Here is a 22,307-nt window from a genome sequence, read left to right on the forward strand (position 1 = left end):
TAACTGATAACATGGAAGGGGCTAAGACCTTCTCAGTTTGCTACCTTCACTCTATAATGTTTCCTTGTTATCACTTTCTCTTAAATTCAAATATCAGGTAGTTTGAAATTTTATAATTGGTTCTCTTTATATAGAACTTATTTCTCTGTTGCTATTTTATATGTTCATTTATTATAATTACCATGCTTTCATTATATCATTGAAAGTAGTTTTAATAAATATTTAGTTTTTTTGTTTTGTGTGTGTGGTGTTCATTTTTGCTCAATGCATCATTTAGGTTAAATCAGGTTTGGTCTATATTGAACTGTTTTTTGGAGAATGCACATTTTTCAAATTTTGTTTTTATTTTTGGGCCACACCTGGCAATGTTCAGAGGTTACTCTTGGATCTGAACTCAGAAATTGTTGGTAATGCTCCAGAGACCATATGGAATACAAGAGATTAAACCAGATTTAATTAATGAGGTAAGTGTCTCATCCTCTGTACTATCTCTCTTGATACTGTTTCCCAAATTCTTAATTTATTGGATGACTTTGCATAGAGTTCCCTGGATCTGTTCCTCTGCTTTACAGTAGAAATCCCTCTTACTATATGAGCACCTAAATTGTAAGATTTATCTGTCTGGACTCATCTCCTAGACTGAGTACATTTTCCTTAAATAGTGGGCTACAAATGGTCTTCCCACAGATCTTTTATATGCCTTCCTCCAAATGACTGACATTTCTCTTCTTGATTGTGTCAGACTCTCCAGCAGGGGATTTTCCTCTCCAAGATGTTTGAATTTAAAGCCCCTCACCCAGGCATGACTGGACAACACCTACACCAACATCTTCCCCTAACATCATACCACAATAGTCCCCACGTCCTGAAGGACTAGGGAGCAAGCTCGGGGAAAAGAGAAATCTAGATGCCACAAAATCTATTCTTTATTGTTGTTGTTGCTGTTGTTTTTGTTTTTTGGGCCACACCTGGCAGTACTCCTGTCTATCTGCTCAGAAATAGCTCCTGGCAGGCACAGGGGACCATATGGGACACTGGGATTCAAACCAACCACCTTAGTTCCTGGGTCAGCTGCTTGCAAGGCAAAAGCTGCTGTGCTATCTCTCCAGACCCAAGATGCAGCAAAATCAATACTTAAAATAACGGGGCCGGGTAGGTGGCGCTGGAGGTAAGGTGCCTGCCTTGCAAGCGCTAGCCAAGGAAGGACCGCGGTTCGATCTCCCGGCGTCCCATATGGTCCCCCCAAGCCAGGGGCGATTTCTGAGCACATAGCCAGGAGTAACCCCTGAGCGTCAAACGGGTGTGGCCCAAAAAAAAAAAAAAATATCATCTGAATTTTAAGCACTAGCAGGGGAGAGAATGAGTAGCTTCAGGTTTCAGAACAACAGTGAGATGAACTCAGAATTCTAGTGAAAGAAACCACATCTAGAAACTTTAGTTTCCTTTTCTTCTTCATTTATTCCTTTTTTATACACTAGTAAAGAGCGAGATCCAATTATCAAAGAAATGCTGCTCCCTGAAGCTCTCACTTCCAGGCCTTCTTCCACATATAGATGTCTATCTATAGAACTAAAAATTTTACTTTCCTAAAAAATAAATAAATAAATAAATAAAATAAAACAAACAACAACAAAACCCAGAAACTACCAACATTTATAAATGTCATTATATTGAAAGACACTATCAGAACTGGTCAGAGATGGAGTCAGAGCTAGATCTTTCTAGATATTTTTGACCTTGAAAATGTCAGATACAACATGAACTGTGGAGTGGAATAAAATGATGAAGTGTTGATTGAGCCAAGACTAATCTCTTCATTGTGTGCAGGGAAAGGATAGGTACAGAATAAGTGTAGGAGTTCCACGGCCAGAAGTATAAGTCTTTCCCGCAACCATGAAAGCAGCACAGCAAAAGATATACTCCTATGTGTCAGGCATGTGTGTGAATCAGGCCATCAAGAACATAGTGAACAAATAAAGAGAGTGAGTCCCAGAAAGATGAGATCATTTATAAGCTGTTACACTACATTTTGAGGTCATGTTTTCCTTGCTTCTGTACCCAATATGTTTGAGCTTTTCCTCTAGCTCAGGGGTTGTGAACAGGATTTTTACCCTCACGCAAAATGGCAAAATGCAATATGTGTTTAATAGATTATTGTTAAAATTATATGCTTTTGTGTGAGTGTTTGTCTGTTTTGGCAGATCACTGCGTGGTGTGACTCTCTGACTCTCAGTTTAACATTTTGGCTCTTTGTGTCGAACTTGTTCACCACCCACGCTCTAGCTGTTCATCCAGCATAAATATCACTGATATCTCCTAGCCTTGAGTTCCCTGGTCTCTAAAAGTGCTTCTACATCAAAGCTTCATCCTTGCATCAAGAAATTTTACAGGAGGGGCCTGAAACCCAATACCAGGTTAATGCAGTTCTTCCCACATAGTCAACCTGTCTTAGATCCCCTGCAGTGTGGTTCATGGTGCAACCATAGAAGCCCTCAAGTATTCTCAATTCTTAGAAGAGACTTGGGGAAAGAGCCAAGACTCCTGAGCACTGCTTGAAGACTCAAGTGAAAACCAAGTAGAGAACAGAAATCTACAGAAAAGAAGTCTCAGATCACAAAAAGTGAAAAGCTAGAAGAAAATAAATATGTAACATTCTCTTTGCAGCGCACCAGTACTAATCAGATTTATTGCTCTGATCCATCTCTGGGACTAATGACAGCTGCAGGAAGGCAGGTGTTGCAATTGCATTTTATTGAAGTAAGCGATGAATGGTTAACATGGGGCCCACCTCACAACCCAGTCCTCAGGTCCCTAACCACTTGGGGCAAGTATCAGGTGAGGGAAGCATGCGTGGATTGGTCAGAGCAGTAACTTGAGTTATTTTTCTCTGAAGTAGGAAGAGGGGAGAAGGACCATTATGGTGGTGAGGTTGTTAAGACATCTTTCTCTCTGACTCAGACTGAAGCCTTCAACTAAGATTCAAAGTGGACAGGAACGTACGGAACTCCTGCACAGGCCACAGTGATGTGTTGTTGTATAATTGGGCTGGTGGTGTAGGTACAGTTGGGGTGTCTAGAGCCTCGCCTCAGTCGACAGACAGTGATGGACATGGGGTACCTGCTCTGATAGCAATTTTTCATCCCCTTAATACAGGTTCTATTTTTCTCACTGCAGATAGCTTCTACTGCAGACAGGGGCTCGTGCACAAAGGTGTTTATTTCCTTGCAGCGTCCCCAGGTCATGTTTCTGCACACCATCATCACATTGCAGTAAGTGGCATTTCCATTGGGGAAATTGTTTGAGTCTATATGCTGCCTCTGGAATCTCATGGCCTTTGTTTCCTGGCCCAGGGAAGCCTCAAAACACCCCAACACCAATAGCATCAGGGCCAGCATGAGAAACAAGATGAGGGACTTCTTCAGAGCCATGCTGACCTCAGTCGCCTGCAGAAACCTGCCCAGCAAAAACAGAAGGAGAAGGAAATACAGACCCTGAGAATGAACCCCTCCTCACCTGGGTTCTCCCCGATTACTGTCTCTCTATAACTCAGTCAGATTCCCCTCTTTTTGTGAGAATTTTCTATCAGACTGTATATATAAAAAGAAGTTTTTGATTCTCATTTGCTAGAAAGACTCCGTACAACCTTCTCTCTTGCACTATTTCAGATGTGCACTAAAATCCTGGCAGTCTTTTCTTTCAATGCCACAGGTGTTTTTCTTTGTGTGTTTTTGTTATTGTTTTGTTACATACTAAAATACATCTGGAAAATAAATGCATTTTTACTCAGTCCTCCAAGAATCCCTTTAAGTAAATCAAGAGTCAAATGCATCCCAAAGATACCAGTGTCATGGCTCACAGATCCCTGTTGTCTCATAACATGAGAAAACTCAATCCTGAGCCTGCTGGAGGCATCACAAACAGATACCATCACTGCATTCTCAAGAGGAGATGCTCATCTCACTATCCATTCCACGGCTTCTCTTAAGCCAATATGCATTCCCTGTCCCCATCCAGCTGCTGTTTGCCTGCCCCTAAATTTCTCTATGCCAACCTCACCCATTCAGGCTCCCTCTTGTCCAGTCCTCAAGCAGATTATAAGCCCTGAAATCAGCTATTGGGTTGCTTACCTGGCTCTTTATTGGGTCCTGAAAACCTTGAAAGAGCAGTTTTGCAATGAGTTTTTACAAGGCTGAAACCTTATGTTAATAACAAAGGCTTGATTTTTAAGTAGAGAAAGTGGAGGAGCTTGAGAAGTTTCTCTTTTAGAAGAAAGGGCAGAGCCAGAGAGATAGCACTCGGAAGGGCATTTGCCTTGAAGGCAGCTGACCCGGGAGGGTCCCGGAAACCAACCAATCAATCAATCAATAAAATTTAAAAAAAGAAGAAAGGGCATTGAGAGGAAGAAGTAAGAAAATGACCCAGGAACACCTTTATCAGAGCTACTGGGGGATAGTGATTTTTTTTTCTTGCCAATTGAAACTTCAGTTATTTAGATCTTATCTTCTGGTGCCCTTCTATCATCACCAGGAGGTATAGAGAAAAGTATAGAACCCTAATGTTCCAGCACTAGCCAAGTACTAGTTACTTCCTTGAAAGTAATTTTTCCAAAGTCCTTGAAAATTAACAAAGGGCCAAAGAACAGGAGCTCTTAAGAGAATGAAACAAAGACCCTTTCTTCCCCCAAGAGTCTAGAGAGAGCTTCAACTGAAATTCCTGTCTCCCTAAAGGACATTTTGTAGGGGGAGGCAGAAGAGATGTCTAGCTGCCCTCATCTGGGAAGATCCTCATTCTAGTGGAGAAAATATTATGTTATACCTTATTTTACCTAAATCAAAGATCGCCCCTGGTTCCTTTGTATGCTTGTTTACAACTTGGATTTACCCCCAAAACAGAGATAGTCTTACTTGTAAACCTGGGTGGGACTGGCTCAGGCTAGCCTGAGTTATCTGTCCTTACTGCCCCACCCAGAGGTGGTCTCTGTACTCAATAAAAACGGCACTTCCGGCAGATATCTGGCTCTCCATATGAGGCAGAAGACTGCCAGACTATACCTGTTTCATCCTCAACTTGATCTGGATTGTTTTATGGTGACTGTTTTATACTCATTCACCTAGGCTTGGAGACACAGTGCATGGAGTTATTTTACAAAAAAAAGAAGATAGTGCCTAAACTGGGAAGAAACAACCATGCTTGACCAAATCTGACCTCTTCTTGTACACACTTTACCCATAGTCTGTGGTGTTGAAGATGAGTAGCTAACTATTATTACCACTCTCTGGACAGTGTTAAGTAGATGAACTAAAAGACAAAATATATCATTCTTGGGGCCGGCGAGGTGGCACTAGAGGTAAGGTGTCTGCCTTGCAAGCACTAGCCAAGGAAGGACCGCGGTTCGATCCCCCAGCGTCCCATATGGTCCCCTCCAAGCCAGGGCAGTTTTCTGAGGCACTTAGCCAGAAGTAATCCCTGAGCATCAAAAGGGTGTGGCCCAAAAAACCAATATATCTCAATCATTCTTTCTGGAGAAAAAAAGTACACTGGTACATACAAGTCTTCATTACCATTAAATTTTTGGTGTGGCTTTTGTATGTGTATGTGTGTGTGTGTGTGTGTGTGTGTGTGTGCTGTGATTATTATGAACATTAGATAGTAAATCTTAAAATAACTTTGCTTTATTCAAAGTTATAATGTCAATGAGAAAAAAATAGTGCATTTTGAATGAAATAAAAAGAAACAATATTTCTCTCTAGATGATATCCCTCCTAGAAAGAGACTCAAGTAATCATTTTGATAACTCTAAGTGAGGATTATGGGATTATTACTCCATGATCTGGATTTAATAGTCTCAGTCAAATTTTTGATTTAGTACCTTAAGAACTTTATTTTTTTGTTTGTTTATCATTTTCCTCATCTCTAAAAGCAGATAAAAGTAGGGAGCTCTTAGATTTGTTCTCAGGATAAAATAATGTAATCTTTAGACTAAGCACAAGTTAGGGTTAGTGCTTTGAGTAATTGTTGACATTTATGGGCGGGGCTAAGACACCTATCCCCAGTCTTCCTACATTCCTCCTAGTCCAGGGATGGCGAACACACGGCTCTCCAGCCGCATGGGGCTCCCGGCCAAAATGAATGCGGCTCTTTGCCTCATCATGATTTTGTATACTGTGGCTCTTTGCCAAGTCTGGATTTTGTTCTGCTGCTTCTGAGGAGGGACCTCTGAGGAGAGATCTCCGAGCGCGGAGTCCCGCCCCCAGGCTGCGTCCTCCCGTCTCCCATCCCTCGGAAACAACTGCACGGGCCAGCGAGTGGGGGACCCATGTGTCACATGTGATGTCACATCTGGCCGTTAGTTCTTAGTGTGGAGGACGCAGCACACCCTCACCATCAATGCAGAATTTTGACCCTCACTCAAAATGGCAAAATGCAATATGTGTTTAATAGATTATTGTGAAAATTATATGCTTGTGTGTGAGTGTTTGTCTGTTTTGGGAGGTCACTGCATGGTGTGGCTCTCTGACTCTCACAGTTTAACATTTTGGCTCTTTGTGTTGAACTTGTTCGCCACCCCTGTCCTTGTATGTTTCAATAACAGTGGCTTGTGCTGGCTAACTTACCTTCTACAAGAGGTGGGTAGAGACAAGGAACTGCCATACTCACCTGAAAGAAAAATAATATGGAACAGGACCTGCTCTTGGTACATGAAAGTAAGGAAGCTGCAGCCTGGAGAAGATGCTCCCCTACTTAAAATTGTAAAATAAATACACATTAATATCACATGGAACCGGCAGCCCAATACCACATCTGACAACCTTCCAACAAAAATGGGCCCAGTTCCATTTCTAGGAGGGGAATCATCTGAAATCAGGTAAGAGGATCTTTATGAGATCAGACTACAAGGCTTTGTAAATTCTGCGTCTTGAATTTGGGAAGAGGGATTAGGTGTTGCCCCCACCCCACCCACCCCACCACCTGGAAATCCTGAAGTCCTCACCCACCATGGTCATCTCCCAGCAGAAAAATGTCCCGGATCCTCCACCAAGCTCCAAAAGCAAATAATGACAGATATTTCCCTGGTAGTCCTGTCCAGACTGATACTTCTGTGGCACTCTCAGAAGTGGGTAGGGGTGTTTGTGGCTGCCAAGGGTCCAGATTCTTTTTTCTACACAAACTATAGCAGTCCAGCACCACAACGTACACCCTCCGACAAAAATAGCCCAGCTCTGAGTTTAATTTTATTGAACTCCCAAATTCGTTCCAGATCTATTAATCCTGGACCTCACTGCCACAAGAGATCAAGAAACACCTCAAAATTTCATAGTAGTGTCAGCCCAGTAGTACCACAAGCAATCTAATTGAAAGTTACATAGTAAATGGCCAAGCTCAGTGAATCTAAACAATAACCCAGCAGGCTCACCTAGCACCACCACAGCCCACTGAATCCTTAAACACTGACTTTAGGAACCCCGTGGAGAGACAATAATAATTTGAAATTGACCCTCATTGATCTAAGTTTTGATCATTCCATTCGCCTTTGTGATGTAACAAGCAATAGTAAGTAAATTTGTGCCTACTTGGAAGCAAGTTAGGGTGGTGGATGAGATATTGGGGACACTTATTGAAATTGGTGTTTGAACATTTAATGCCTAAAATGACTATATAATGAACAACTTGATAAATCATGGTATTATAATAAAAATGGAAAAAATAAATCACAAGAAACGGGGTTATATGCAAATTTTTACAAAGTTTAAGGCTCATATAGGAACTAAACTTTTTTTTTTTTTTTTGCAATGATTGTATGGGCTGAACTTCTGATTTCATTTTCTGGTAGATCATCTTTCCACTCTACTTTTAACCAGGTTTTATTTTTTCTCTTAGTCTTTAAGTTTGGTAAGCAAACCTACTTAGGTTTTTGCTCTAGGAGACCTGTAAACTAACTTTAGAAAGATGAGAGCCAGATGACAGTGCATGGGTTAAGGAGCTTGCCTAGCACGTGACTGATCATGCTTTAATCCTCGGCACTACATATGGCCCCCTGTACACTGCCAGGACTAACCTCAACGCAGAGTCAGGAAAAAATCTTTCTGAGCACTTCTGGGTGTTGGCCCCAAACCAACCAACCAGGAAAATTAAAAAAAATTTTTTAAAGGTTAGCAAGATAATAAATAAAATATATTCATATTGAAGCCTCATTCGGGGGTCCCTAGTAACTTACATGAAGTGGAGTGATGGCAGTCCCAAGAAGGAAATATCACTGTTCTCTCTCCCTACCTCTCCACCTTGGAAATAACTGAGTAAATCTAGGATCATAGAGTCTGCAGTGATACCGAACAACACAGACCTCATGTCCTTCTAGTCCCACTAAACAACTGGCAAGAGCCCAGCTGACATCCACTGTGCTGTCCAGAGCAAGAGTTAATCTCCACCATCCACTTCTCAGTGAGCTGTGGACTCAGACTGGAGAGAGGAAATTGCTCTTTGTTAGGAAAGGGAGAGTCAGTCCTAGACCTTATTGAGACCTTTCAGGTCCATTCCTATCTCTCAGAAAAGAATTTCAGGAGGAGACCAAGCAGTGGAAGTAAAAACAGGTTTTACTTAAAAATTTTGATGAAGGGGAAGGTGAAAGAATAAGAAAGAGAGACCCAGGAGTTCCCTAAAAGGGGAAAGAGCCCCGATATCCATCCTACAGTTACAGTTAAAGGTAAAGTATGAAAGTATAAAAATACACACTTCAAGAGGGGAGATTTAAGTGATATATGCATGCTGGCATCATACTCATGGGCCAGCAACACACATGTGTGCCCTTTGTTATAAAATGACCTTTATAGGGGCTTCTTCCAACCTGACTCACTTGAAACTTTTTACCTAGGTAAGAGTTCATTGCTAGGATGGTTATCAGGTGGAGAAAGAAATGAGGAAACTTAATGTTTTCTTTGAACTTCCTTTCCTAGTCTTTGTTCCTTTTGGAGCTTGAGAGGAGGCTACAGACTTCCCTGGTCTGCAGAGGGGGCTGGGGAAAGATCTTAACATTGCAAAGTAATTCTTCTCAAATCTCCTTCCTTGTTTTATTATATTCCAAGAACTTTTCCTATGTCCTCAATTCAATGCCATGGAGTAGTATGGTGGTGGTGGGATCCTTCTCTATTTGCCTTCCTAACTCAGTTTCCTAGTGTTTTTTATTGTTTAGGGACCACATCCAGTGATGCTCAGGGGATACTGGCTCTGAACTCAGAATAATTTTCGGTGGGCTCAGAGGGTCTATAAGGGATTCTGGGGTCAAATCCAGGCCAGCTCTTGCAAGGCAAGAGCCTTAGTCCTGTATTCACTCAGGCCCCCCTATCGCTTGATTTTTTCTTACTTTTTCTCAATTCCAATAGCTAATAATATTAATATTATTATCCATTTATGAGTCAATGTTAACGATCCTTTTTTTGCATGGGGTACAAGTTCCTACATTGCATCAGTAGGTGAAAGAAACAAGATAGAGTTTGAACTAAAAAGGTTTTCAGGTTGCCATTTTCTCCCTCCCTGCAATAAGGCAGAAAAAAGAGCTATGACATTTTAGTGGTTTTTAATGGTTTTTGTTGTTTTGGGGGGGGACTCGGAAATGTTCAGCTTTTACTCCTGCTCTGTACACAGTAATTACTCTTGCTGTGCTCAGAAGACGACCTGGTCAGCCAAGTGCAAGGCAAAAGCAGAATCCTCTGTACTATTGATTGCTCCACCCAAAAGGCATTTTGAATCCTAAAAGGGTACTTCTTTTCCTGTTTATCTTACAAAGATAAGGCAAATTGACATCTGGTGTCATAACCAAACCAGAAGACCAGATAGAAAGTTGCAAGAAGCCCTTGTAGTATTGCATTTGAGAAGTCTGCTTTGTGGGGCAGATAAACCTAGGTTTCTCCCACTAATGTTGGGACAACTTTTGGTGTGTTGATTTCTCCAAGATTTTTGGCTTGTAAGATAAACTCATCGAACAAGAACTCATTATTGGTGGAGAATTTTGAATGGATGGGGCTAGAGTGATAGTACAGTTTGTAGGGTACTTGCCTTGCAGCAGCTGACCTGTGGTTTTGATCCCCAAATCCCCAGCTTGCTTCCTGGATCCTGCCAGGAGTGATCCTAAGAGTGGAGCAAGAAGTAACCCCTGAGTACAACTGGGTAAGGTCTCCAAAGACAAAATAAAACAATACAACCAGGGGCCTGTGAGGTGGCGCTAGAGGGTAAAATGTGGTCTGCCTTGCAAGGACTAGCCAAGGAAGGACCTACACGGGTTCAATCGGCGCCCGGACGCACGCCATATGGTTCCCCCAAACCAGGGCAATTTCTGAGCGCTTAGCCCAGGAGTAACCCTGAGCAATCAAATGGGTGGTGCCCCCCCAAAAAAATACAACCAAAAAAAGTACAATCGAATGTTGACAAGTGAAGGCCTTTATTCTCCATATCACAGCCGCAAAAAAAGGATCTTCAGAAGCATATTCACCTAGAATGCAGGCAGGAAGCCATCTTATTGCCTTGATGCAAAACGTTGACTAAATTCACAAGAATGAAAATGGAGTCTCTGGGCCCTTTTTGCTCTCTTTTCTCTTGCCTGGTTAAAACATCTGAAACTCCCTATAGGAGAGAAGAATCTTATTTCTTTCCATGCCAACTTTGGTCTAGAAACCTAGACATTTGGATTCTCCCAAAACTTTGTTTCTTTTGTGGGAATAAGAGAATTCAAAGAAGAGAAATAAAGCAGTAGTCATAAGAGAAGCTGTGTCAAGTGTGAAGGATGATGGAAACTTTAAACAAGCTTATCTAAATGTACAGGAACCAGTTTATAGGGAGGGTCTTTCTTCTGAGGAGTTTCACAGGCGATAATAAAGAACTTGTATTGGGCAGCATCTCTGTAACGGCAGAGAGGATACTTTCCTGAGGTGAGACTGCATTGAGTCATGTTAACAGGCTTTGGACTCTGGTGGCGGTTTTTCCAGCCATTCTTGCAGCCAATGTTGGGCAAATTACATGTGGCAGCCACATTCTGGAAGAAATCATGCAGAAAGGAGTTTTCAGGTTTACAATGCAGGGTATAATTATTGACAACATTCATTGCCTTGTTACATTGAAGAGATTTAGGTTGTATATGCTGAATTTCAAACCATTGGGCCTTGGTGAGTCTTTTAGGCCAAAGATTAAGTGGACATGCTGGCATCCATAATCCCAAAAACAAGAGGAAAAGACGAAAACATTCCAGAAGATCGAGCACCATTTTTGCTGTGTGGAAAAAAGGAAAAGAATAGTAAATAAAAGCAATGACAGCATGCATTTAAAAATAAACTGCTTTTTCTTTTAACTTAAAAAAAGTCTTTGTTGGCAGAGAATGACCCAGGGGTAGGTCAACCTAGTATGCCTGTAGCCCAGAATTGGTCTTACACCAGAACACTTCAGGGGTAAGGTTCCCTTGTATTTAGGCCAAGGCTTTTCATTTCTATTTCCCCCATATTTTGCTGGGCCTATGCAAATAGCAATCATTGCCACTCTCACACCTTTGTTACTGTATTTCTTTAACTCTTATCCCTAAAAAAAAGAAGATTTTATTACATCTGCTATTGCTTTAAGGAGTTCATTGCTGATACAACTATTTCCACAATATACTTGCTACTGAACTTTTCTTCTTTACTTTATCCTCCATTTTTTTAGATTTTCTTTCTATTTACTCTTTTTTAATAATGGCTTTTGATCATCTTGAAACAAATGTCTTATGATCAGTTATGTCAACTATGTGATGCATTTTCTTTAAATTAATTTAATAATTAAAAAAAAAGAAAAAAAGGGGGGCCAGAGAGATAGCATGGAGGTAGGGCATTTGCCTTGCATGCAAAAGGACAGTGGTTCAAATCCCAGCATCCCATTTGGTCCCCTGAGCCTGCCAGGAGTGATTTATGAGCGTAAAGCCAGGAGGAACCCCTGAGCACTGTCGGGTGTGAATCAAAAAATGAAAGAAAAAAAGAAGAGAGAAAGAAAGAGAGAAAGAGAAAGAAGAAAGAAGAAAGAAAGAAAGAAGAAAGAAAGAAAGAAGAAGAAAGAAAGAAAGAAAGAAAGAAAGAAAGAAAGAAAGAAAGAAGAAAGAAAGAAAGAAGAAAGAAAGAAAAGAAAGAAAGAAAGAAAGAAAGAAAGAAAGAAAGAAAGAAAGAAAGAAAGAAAGAAAGAGAAAGTACACCGGCCCAGTGGGGCTCAGCTGTGAAAGACTGTGAGTGTGACCTGTCTATGTCTGTCTACTGTCCTCTTGCGTGAAACTCTTGCGAGTGGGGCAAAAAGAGCCTCCAGAAACCTCGATCGCCCAGACGCCATTTTCAGGGAGGGACTTCAGAGCATAAAAACCGGCTAACCTTTGCAAAAGCTGGCTCCCTGTGTGTGACACCAGGTGGGGAAAATCCGTGAAAGTACACCGGCCCAGTGGGGCTCAGCTGTGAAAGACTGTGAGTGTGACCTGTCTATGTCTGTCTACTGTCCTCTTGCGTGAAACTCTTGCGAGTGGGGCAAAAAGAGCCTCCAGAAACCTCGCTCGCCCAGACGCCATTTTCAGGGAGGGACTTCAGAGCATAAAAACCGGCTAACCTTTGCAAAAGCTGGCTCCCTGTGTGTGACACCAGCGGGGTAAATCCGCGAAAGTACACCGGCCCAGTGGGGCTCAGCTGTGAAAGACTGTGAGTGTGACCTGTCTATGTCTGTCTACTGTCCTCTTGCGTGAAACTCTTGCGAGTGGGCAAAAAGAGCCTTCAGAAACCTCGCTCGCCCAGACGCCATTTTCAGGGAGGGACTTCAGAGCATAAAAACCGGCTAACCTTTGCAAAAGCTGGCTCCCTGTGTGTGACACAAGGCGGGGTAAATCCGCGAAAGTACACCGGCCCAGTGGGGCTCAGCTGTGAAAGACTGTGAGTGTGACCTGTCTATGTCTGTCTACTGTCCTCTTGCGTGAAACTCTTGCGAGTGGGGCAAAAAGAGCCTTCAGAAACCTCGCTCGCCCAGACGCCATTTTCAGGGAGGGACTTCAGAGCATAAAAACCGGCTAACCTTTGCAAAAGCTGGCTCCCTGTGTGTGACACCAGGTGGGGAAAATCCGCGAAAGTACACCGGCCCAGTGGGGCTCAGCTGTGAAAGACTGTGAGTGTGACCTGTCTATGTCTGTCTACTGTCCTCTTGCGTGAAACTCTTGCGAGTGGGGCAAAAAGAGCCTTCAGAAACCTCGCTCGCCCAGACGCCATTTTCAGGGAGGGACTTCAGAGCATAAAAACCGGCTAACCTTTGCAAAAGCTGGCTCCCTGTGTGTGACACCAGGTGGGGAAAATCCGCGAAAGTACACCGGCCCAGTGGGGCTCAGCTGTGAAAGACTGTGAGTGTGACCTGTCTATGTCTGTCTACTGTCCTCTTGCGTGAAACTCTTGCGAGTGGGGCAAAAAGAGGCTCAGAGGAGCACGGCCGCTCTGCTTCGCTACGCGGCCGTGCACTCTTTCTAAGGAAAGAACTCCATTGCAACAAGAAGGAAAAATCACACTAAGAACGGCGTTATATCACAGAAGCAAACATTTCTCTCTGGACTGTCTTCTCTGTTGCATGCTCGGGCCTAAGATTTTGACCCAGTGTGAGGCTTCATCCACGGAGGACTCCCCTCCCTTAGAGGCAAGTCAGCCCATCCAGAAAGGGAGGAGCCAGAGGAGTGTGCTGCCTACATCATATAGACAATGAATACCACCACAACACGTAGAAAAACCCACAATACAAGTGTGACAATGGGGAAACAACGCAGGACAGCATCAGACATAGAGAATGAAGATGACAATTCTGAGGACCAGATAATGACTGAACAACTAATCAACCTCTCAGATAAGGACTTTAGACTAGCAATATGGAAGGTGCTCAACAGACTCCAAGAAACCATGGATCGAGTTGAACAGAACACTAATAAGAACCAAGAAAATATGAAGGCAGAAATGACAAAACTCCAAACTGAAATAACATGTCAACTAACAGGACTGAAAAAAGTCAGTAAACGAAGTGAATGACAAAATGGATAAGCTCTGGGACAGGGTATCAGAAGCTGAGAATAGACTTGGTGCTGTGGAAGATGAGATACATAACAATTCCATACAGCAGGAGAGATTGGACAAAAAACTTAAAGCAAATGAGCAGACAATGGAAAAATTAGTCAAAGAATGGGAACAGACGAAAATAGAAGTCTATGATAAGATCAACAGAAACAACTTAAGAATCATTGGAGTCCCAGAGACCCAGGAAGAAAATTTCCAGGAAGAATCAATGGTCAAGAACATCATTAAAGAGAAACTTCCAGAGCTAAAGAATATATGTGATCAAATCCTGCATGCCCGAAGAGTACCAACCAAAAGAGACCCCAGAAAAACCACCCCAAGACACATCCTAGTCACAATGACAAATCCCACAGATAGAGACAGAATTCTGAAAACAGCAAGATCAAAAGGGGAAATCATGTTCAAGCAAGCTTCCCTGAGATTTACAGCAGACCTGTCACCAGAAACGCTCAATGCCAGAAAGCAGTGGTGGGATATTGTGACAAGACTGAATGAAATGAATGCTTCACCCAGAATACTATACCCAGCAAAACTCACTTTCCGGTTTGATGGAAGAATACATGGTTTCACAGACAAAAAACAGCTCAGAAACTTCACAGACACAAAACCAGTCTTAAGAGAAAAACTGAAAGACCTAATCTAAGACAAGACTACCCAAAAGACACACCAAATTTTGAAATAAAGATGGCGTTAAATCCCAGGACAATTCTTTCTCTCAACGTCAATGGACTAAATGCACCAGTTAAGAGACACAGAGTGGCTAAATGGATCAAAAAACTCAATCCAACCTTCTGCTGCCTACAAGAAACGCACCTGAATAGTCAGAACAAACATAGACTCAAAATAAAAGGCTGGAGAAAAGTTATCCAAGCAAAACAACACCCATAAAAAAGCTGGAGTGGCCATACTAATATCAGATAATGCAAACTTTATACTCAGGAAGGTTGTAAGGGACAAAGACGGACATTTTATATTAATCAAGGGGTACGTAGAGCAGGAAGAATTCACTCTCCTAAACATATATGCACCGAATGAGGGGCCAGCAAAATATTTAATACAACTGTTGACAAATCTGAAAAATAATATCAACAACAACACAATAATTGTGGGGGACCTTAACACGGCTTTGTCAACACTGCACAGGTCAACCAGACTGAAACCCAACAAGAATATACTAGACCTGAGGAGAGAAATGGAAGAAAGAGGCCTAGTGGATATATATAGGACACTCCATCCCCAGAAACCTGGATACACATTCTTCTCCAATGTACATGGGACATTCTCCAGGATAGACTACATGCTGGCACATAAAACATACCTCCATAAGATCAAGAGGATAGAAATTTTGCAGACTACCTTCGCTGACCACAAGGCTCTGAAATTATTTGTGAACTCCAAAGGGACTCAGAAGAAACACTTTAACACCTAAAAGTTAAACAGCCTCATGCTCAATAACCAGTGGGTCCGAGATGAAATCAAGGAGGAAATAAAAAGATTCCTGGAAACAAATGACAATAAAGACACAAACTCTCAGAACTTATGGGACACAGCAAAAGCAGTACTGAGAGGAAAATTTATAGCTTTGCAAGCACACATCAGGAAGGAAGAAGGAGCTTACCTGAGTAGCTTAATGACACAGCTAATAGAACTAGAAAATGCTCAACAAAAGGACCCAAGAATAGGAAGACAGAAGGAAATAACAAAGTTGAGAGCAAAAATCAACGAAGTGGAAACTCAAAAAACAATCCGAAAGATCAACGAAAGCAGAAGTTGGTTCTTTGAAAAAATAAACAAGATTGATAGACCACTGGCAAACCTAACAAAGAAAGAGAGAGAGAGAAACTTGATAACTCGTATCAGGAATGAAAAAGGAGAGATCACTACTGATATGACAGAGATTCAAAGGGTAATCAGAAACTACTTTGAAAAACTCTACGCCACTAAAAATGAGAACCTGGAAGAAATGGATAAATTCTTGGACTCTTATAATCTTCCACGGTTGAAGGAAGAGGATGTAGCATATCTAAACACCCCATCACCATTGATGAAATTAAAACAGTAATCAAATGTCTGCCGAAAAACAAAAGCCCAGGTCCAGATGGATTCACTAATGAATTCTATCAAACTTTCCAAGAGGAACTACTGCCAATCTTGGCAAGACTCTTTCATGAAATTGAACAAACAGAAACACTTCCAAATAGCTTTTATGAAGCCAACATCACCTTGATACCTAAACCAGACAGAGACGCTACCAAAAAAGAAAATTACAGACCAATATCACTGATGAATGCAGATGCAAAGATCCTCAACAAAATCCTGGCAAATAGGATTCAATGCCTCGTTAAGAAGATCATCCACTACGATCAAGTAGGTTTCATCCCAGGAATGCAAGGCTGGTTTAACATCCGTAAATCTATCAACATAATACACAACATCAATAACAAGAAAAATAAAAAACCACATGATCATATCAATAGATGTAGAGAAAGATTTGATAAGGTCCAACACCCATTCTTGATCAAAACTCTCAGCAAGATGGGAATGGAGGGAACCTTTCTCAATATAGTGAAGGCCATCTACCACAAGCCAGTGGCAAATATTATCCTCAATGGAGAAAAACTGAAAGCCTTCCCTCTAAATTCTGGCACAAGACACTGCTGTCCTCTCTCAACCACTCCTATTCAACATAGCACTGGAAATACTTGCTTATAGCGATTAGGCAAGAAAGTATATCAAGGGAATCCAGATAGGAAAGGAAGAAGTCAAGCTCTCACTGTTTGCAGATGACATGATTACTCTACTTAGAAAACCTAAAGACTCTATCAAAAAGCTTCTAGAAACAATAGACTCATATAGCAAGGTGGCAGGTACAACAAAATTAACACACAAAATCGATGGCCTTCACTATATACCAATAGTAATAAGGATGAAATGGACATTAAGAAAACAACCCCATTCACAATAGTACCACACAAACTCAAATATCTTGGAATCAACTTGACTAAATATGTGAAGGACCTATACAAAGAAAACTATAAAACTCTGCTCCAAGAAATAAAGAGGACACACGGAAATGGAAACACATACCCTGCTCATGGATTGGCAGGATTAACATCATCAAAATGTCAATACTCCCAAGGCATTATAAGATTTAATGCCATCCCTCTAAAGATACCCATGACATTCTTCAAAGAAGTGGATCAGACACTCTTGAAATTCATTTGGAACAATAAACACCCTCGAATAGCTAAAGCATCATTGGGAAAAAATATGGGAGGAATTACTTTTCCCAACTTTAAACTGTACTACAAAGCAACAGTTATCAAAACGCATGGGTATTGGAATAAGGATAGGTCTCTCAGATCAGTGGAATAGGCTTGAATACTCAGAAAATGTTCCCCAGAAATACAACCATTTAATTTTTGATAAAGGAGCAGGAAATCCTAAATGGAGCACGGAAAGCCTCTTCAACAAGTGGTGTTGGCACAATTGGATAGCCACTTGCAAAAAATTAAACTTAGACCCCCAGCTAACATCATGTACAAAGGTAAAATCCAAATGGATTAAAGACCTCGATATCAGCCCCAAAACCATAAGATATATAGAACAGCACATAGGCAAAACACTACAGGACATTACAGGCATCTTCAAGGAGGAAACTGCACTCTCCAAGCAAGTGAAAGCAGAGAAAGCAGAGATTAACAGATGGGAATATATTAAGCTGAGAAGCTTCTGCACCTCAAAGGAAATAGTGCCCAGGATACAAGAGCCACCCACTGAGTGGGAGAAAACTATTCACCCAATACCCATCAGATAAGGGGCTAATCTCCAAAATATACAAGGCACTGACAGAATTTTACAAGAAAAAAAACATCTAACCCCATCAAAAAATGGGGAGAAGAAATGAACAGACACTTTGACAAAGAAGAAATACGCATGGCCAAAAGACACATGAAAAAATGTTCCACATCACTAATCATCAGGGAGATGCAAATCAAAACAACGATGAGATACCACCTCACACCCCAGAGAATGGCACACATCACAAAGAATGAGAATAAACACTGTTGGCGGGGATGTGGAGAGAAAGGAAACTCTTATCCACTGCTGGTGGGAATGCTGTCTAGTTCAACCTTTATGGAAAGCGATATGGAGATTCCTCCAAAAACTGGAAATCGAGCTCCATACGATCCAGCTATACCACTCCTAGGAATATACCCTAGGAACACAAAAATACAATACAAAAACCCCTTCCTTACACCTATATTCATTGCAGCTCTATTTACCATAGCAAGACTCTGGAAACAACCAAGATGCCCTTCAACAGACGAATGGCTAAAGAAACTGTGGTACATATACACAATGGAATATTATGCAGCTGTCAGGAGAGATGAAGTCATGAAATTTTCCTATACTAGATGTACATGGAATCTATTATGCTGAGTGAAATAAGTCAGAGAGAGAGAGAGAAAAAAGCAGAATGGTCTCACTCATCTATGGGTTTTAAGAAAAATGAAAGACACCCTTGTAATAATAATTTTCAGGACACAAAAGAGAAAAGAGCTGGAAGTTCCAGCTCACCTCAGGAAGCTCACCACAAAGAGTGATGAGTTTAGTTAGAGAAATAACTACATTTTGAACTGTCCTAATATTGAGAATGTATGAGGGAAATGTAGAGCCTGTTTAGGGTACAGGCGGGGGTTGGGTGGGGAGGAGGGAGATTTGGGACTTGGGTGATGGGAATGTTGCACTGGTGATGGGTGGTGTTCCTTTTATGACTGAAACCCAAACACAATCATGTATGTAATCAAGGTGTTTAAATAAAAAAAATTATGCATTAAAAAAAAGAAAGAAAGAAAGAAAGAAGGAAGAAAGAAAGAAAGAAAGAAAGAAAAGAAAGAAAGAAAGAAAGAAAGAAAGAAAGAAAGAAAAGAAAGAAAGAAAGAAAGAAGAAAAGAAAGAAAGAAAAGAAAAGAAAGAAAGAAAGAAAGAAGAAAAGAAAGAAAAAGAAAGAAAGAAAGAAGAAAGAAAGAAAGAAAGAAAGAAGGAAGAGAAAGAAAGAAGGAAGGAAGGAAGAAAGAAAGAAAGAAAGAAAGAAAGAAAGAAAGAAAGAAAGAAAGAAAGAAAGAAAGAAAGAAAGAAAGAAAGAAAGAAAGAAGAAGAAAGAAGAAAGAAAGAAAGAAAGAAAGAAAAAAGAAAGAAAGAAAGAAAGAAAGAAAGAAGAAAAAGAAAGAAAGAAAGAAAGAAGAAAAGAAAGAAAGAAAGAAAGAAAGAAAGAAAGAAAGAAAGAAAGAAAGAAAGAAAGAAAGAAAGAAAGAAAGAAAGGAAGGAAAGAAGGAAGAAAGAAAGAAAGAAAGAAAAAGAAAGAAAGAAGAAAGAAAGAAAGAAAGAAAGAAAGAAAGAAAGAAAGAAAGAAAAGAAAGAAAGAGAAAGAAAGAAAGAAAGAAAGAAGAAAGAAAGAAAGAAAGAAAGAAAGAAAGAAAGAAAGAAGGAAGGAAGGAAGGAAAGAAGGAAAGAAAGGAAGGAAGGAAGGAAGGAAGGAAGGAAGGAAGGAAGGAAAGAGAAAGAGAAAGAGAAAGAAAAGAAAGAAAGAAAGGAAGGAAGGAAGAAAGGAAGGACAAGAAGAAAGAAGAAAGAAAGAAAGAAAGAAAAGAAAGAAGAAGAAAGAAAGAAAGAAAGAAAGAAAGAAAGAAAGAAAGAAAAGAAAGAAAGAAAGAAAAGAAAGGAAAGAAAGAAAGGAAAGAAAGAAAGAAAGAAAGAAAGAAGAAAGAAAGAAAGAAAGAAAGAAAGAAAGAAAGAAAAGAAAGAAAGAAAGAATGAAGAAAGAAAGAAAGAGAAAGAAAGAAAGAAAGAAAGAAAGAAAGAAAGAAGAAAGAAAAAATAAAGAAGGATGAATGAATGTTAGTGTGGCTGGAGAGTTAGTACAAAAGGTAGAGCCATGGGGCCCGGAGAGATAGCACAGTGGTGTTTGCCTTGCAAGCAGCCAATCCAGGACCAAAGGTGATTGGTTCGAACCCCGGTGTCCCATATGGTGCCCCGTGCCTGTCAGGAGCTATTTCTGAGCAGACAGTCAGGAGTAACCCCTGAGCACCGCCGGGTGATGCCCAAAAACCAAAAAAAAAAAAAAAAAAAAAAAAGGTAGGGCCTTTTCCTTGCAAGTGGCAGACCTGGGCTCAATCTTCAGCATTCCATATGGTCCCCAGAGACCCATAAGGAGTAATTCCTAAGTGTAAAGTCAGGAGTAATCCTTAAGCATTGCCAGGCGTGGCCCAAAACAACAGCAGCTGCAGCAGCAAACCTTTATTCTTTAAGTCTCATAGTCCTATGAAGAAACTGAAACTTTATTAAATGGAACATGAGGCAAAGATAACTTTCTACTGCTCAACAGATCCCATTCTTTCTTGCTCTGTACTCATACATCTGTGTCCTCATGACATAAAGGTACCAGTGGTCCTCAAACTTTTTATTTAACAAGGGGCCAGTTCACTGTCCCTCAGATCGTTGGAGGGCCGGACTATAGTAAAAGCAAAAATTATGAAAATATGAACAAATTCCTATGCATACAGCATATATCTTATTTTGAAGTGAAGAAACAAAATGGGAACAAATACAATATGTAGCCCGCGGGCTGTAGTTTGAGGACCACTGTAAGATTGTCGTAGACCCTTCCTCCCCCCGTCCAAATGTTTTCCCTTTACTAATTTGATCTGGACCTCTCAGCCCAATTTGCTGTCCTTTTTTCCCCAGCCCTGATCCTTTTTCTTACCGGGTTTCTGTGATGAAGTCCTGCTGAGAACAGAGCTTTAGAGGCAGTTGTTAGTTAGTTCTATGCTTAGAATCTTTGTCTCCAATTCTCCCCAACATGCCAGAGCTGCCTGAGGACAAAGAAAAGTATCTAAACTCCTGTAAAGAGAAACTTCGAGGTCATCAGAGAAACTTGTTTCGCAAGTGTGGATAAAACTCCTGACTTTCAAACTTACTTGAAATAGTATCATTTTACTTAAGCAGTGAAACTAGAAACTTACAATTTTGAGGAACTGATCCCTTATTTCCCTCCTGATATGTATCAAGCTTCAGGTTTTTGAAGTTCTTTGACTTCAGTTCCTTAAAAGGATATAATATACTATGTAAATCTAGTATTGTCACATGATTGGCAATGTACTTTCCAATAATGTATATTGAGGCAGATACTGGATCTGCAGGTTCAGGTTTTGTGGAGAAAGGTGAAAATACAAACATGTCATAATTAATAACTATGAAAAGTACATATGAAAAGTCCGGACGACCCGACCCCCCCAGTTGCCCAGCACAGAATAGCGAAAAAGGCACGTGCTCAGCAAATTGCAGGCAAGTTCCAATTTTAATCTGATTGATCAGAGGTTCGAAACGTGCTCAGAGCAGAGCAGAGGTTGCGAACCCCGAGGTCTGAAATCAGGGGGTTTTTATACAGTTTTCAGGTGGGCTGTGTTATTTTTACAGAGGAAACAGGAATGGGCTTTGATATGGGGGAATCCGGAGGTTTTGGGGGTAGGTGTGAGTAGGGTCCAGACTTCAAGTCTCCAAGTGAGCGGGATTCAGACATTAAGTCTCCAAGATGTCTTCAGGACAATTAATGCAGGGTCTGTAAAACCATGGGGAGCCAGCAAATGGATCAGCACCTGTAACTCAGTAGATAAAAGACAAGCAGGTAGTTAACACAGAGGGGAGGGTGATGGGGGAACATTGCATTGTATGAGAAAGAGACAGACAACTCCCATCAGGAATGTGTAGGGGAAAATATGTTTTTTCACTTCTTTCATTTTCCCACTCCTTCTTGTTAATAATTCTAATCTTAGAATTAACACAGAAGTAACCGAAATAACCACTGCTAGCCAAGAACATTGAAGGGATTTTGGGCAGACGGTTTCTCTTCTGTAACTACTTCCTGCTGGGGTGGGGCGGAGTTGGTTTCAGGGGTTAAGTTCAAGGTGCAGCAAGTGGTTACTCAGAGTTTTGTGGGTACTTCCTGATATTGCTGTCTTAGCACCATTAGCTTAACTTCCCCCACTTGAGTGCGGATAAAAGTTACAACTCTGTTTACGATACAGGGTCCTACTGCAACTATTAAGAGTACACTTAGCAGTGGACCAAGTAGAGGCAGGAGGTAGGGGAGGATTCCTCCCCATAGAGACCATAACGGTTGATCATAGAGTTCCTCCCTTCACTTTGCTAATTCTT

General features: G+C 41.0%; 4 protein-coding genes across 7 annotated transcripts in view; 2 read left to right on the forward strand and 2 right to left on the reverse strand.

Annotated features, from left to right (window-relative positions):
• LOC126001426 (ribonuclease pancreatic-like) overlaps positions 1 to 22,307 on the forward strand; it is a 459,609-nt gene that overhangs the window by 207,363 nt on the left and 229,939 nt on the right. The gene's annotated exons all lie outside the window — the stretch shown is intronic.
• Positions 1 to 22,307, forward strand: part of LOC126001424 (ribonuclease pancreatic-like) — a 260,537-nt gene that overhangs the window by 98,995 nt on the left and 139,235 nt on the right. The window lies entirely within an intron of this gene.
• On the reverse strand, positions 2,973 to 3,428 carry LOC126001435 (ribonuclease pancreatic-like). The gene has a single exon (XM_049768700.1). The coding sequence runs from the start codon at positions 3,426 to 3,428 to the stop codon at positions 2,973 to 2,975; it is 456 nt and encodes a 151-aa protein (XP_049624657.1).
• LOC126001433 (ribonuclease K6-like) lies at positions 10,787 to 20,962 on the reverse strand. Its single transcript, XM_049768697.1, has 2 exons — positions 20,857 to 20,962; positions 10,787 to 11,256 (listed from the first exon to the last, which is right to left on the reverse strand). The coding sequence occupies exon 2, from the start codon at positions 11,249 to 11,251 to the stop codon at positions 10,787 to 10,789; it is 465 nt and encodes a 154-aa protein (XP_049624654.1). The 5' UTR covers positions 11,252 to 11,256; positions 20,857 to 20,962.

This window comes from Suncus etruscus, chromosome 2, assembly GCF_024139225.1.
Source record: "Suncus etruscus isolate mSunEtr1 chromosome 2, mSunEtr1.pri.cur, whole genome shotgun sequence".
In the NCBI taxonomy this organism is placed as follows: domain Eukaryota; kingdom Metazoa; phylum Chordata; class Mammalia; order Eulipotyphla; family Soricidae; genus Suncus; species Suncus etruscus.

Bases quoted from the DNA above. Each gene is read 5' to 3' on its own strand.
- LOC126001435 (XM_049768700.1), bottom strand. From the start codon at position 3,428: ATGGCTCTGAAGAAGTCCCTCATCTTGTTTCTCATGCTGGCCCTGATG.
- LOC126001433 (XM_049768697.1), bottom strand. From the start codon at position 11,251: ATGGTGCTCGATCTTCTGGAATGTTTTCGTCTTTTCCTCTTGTTTTTG.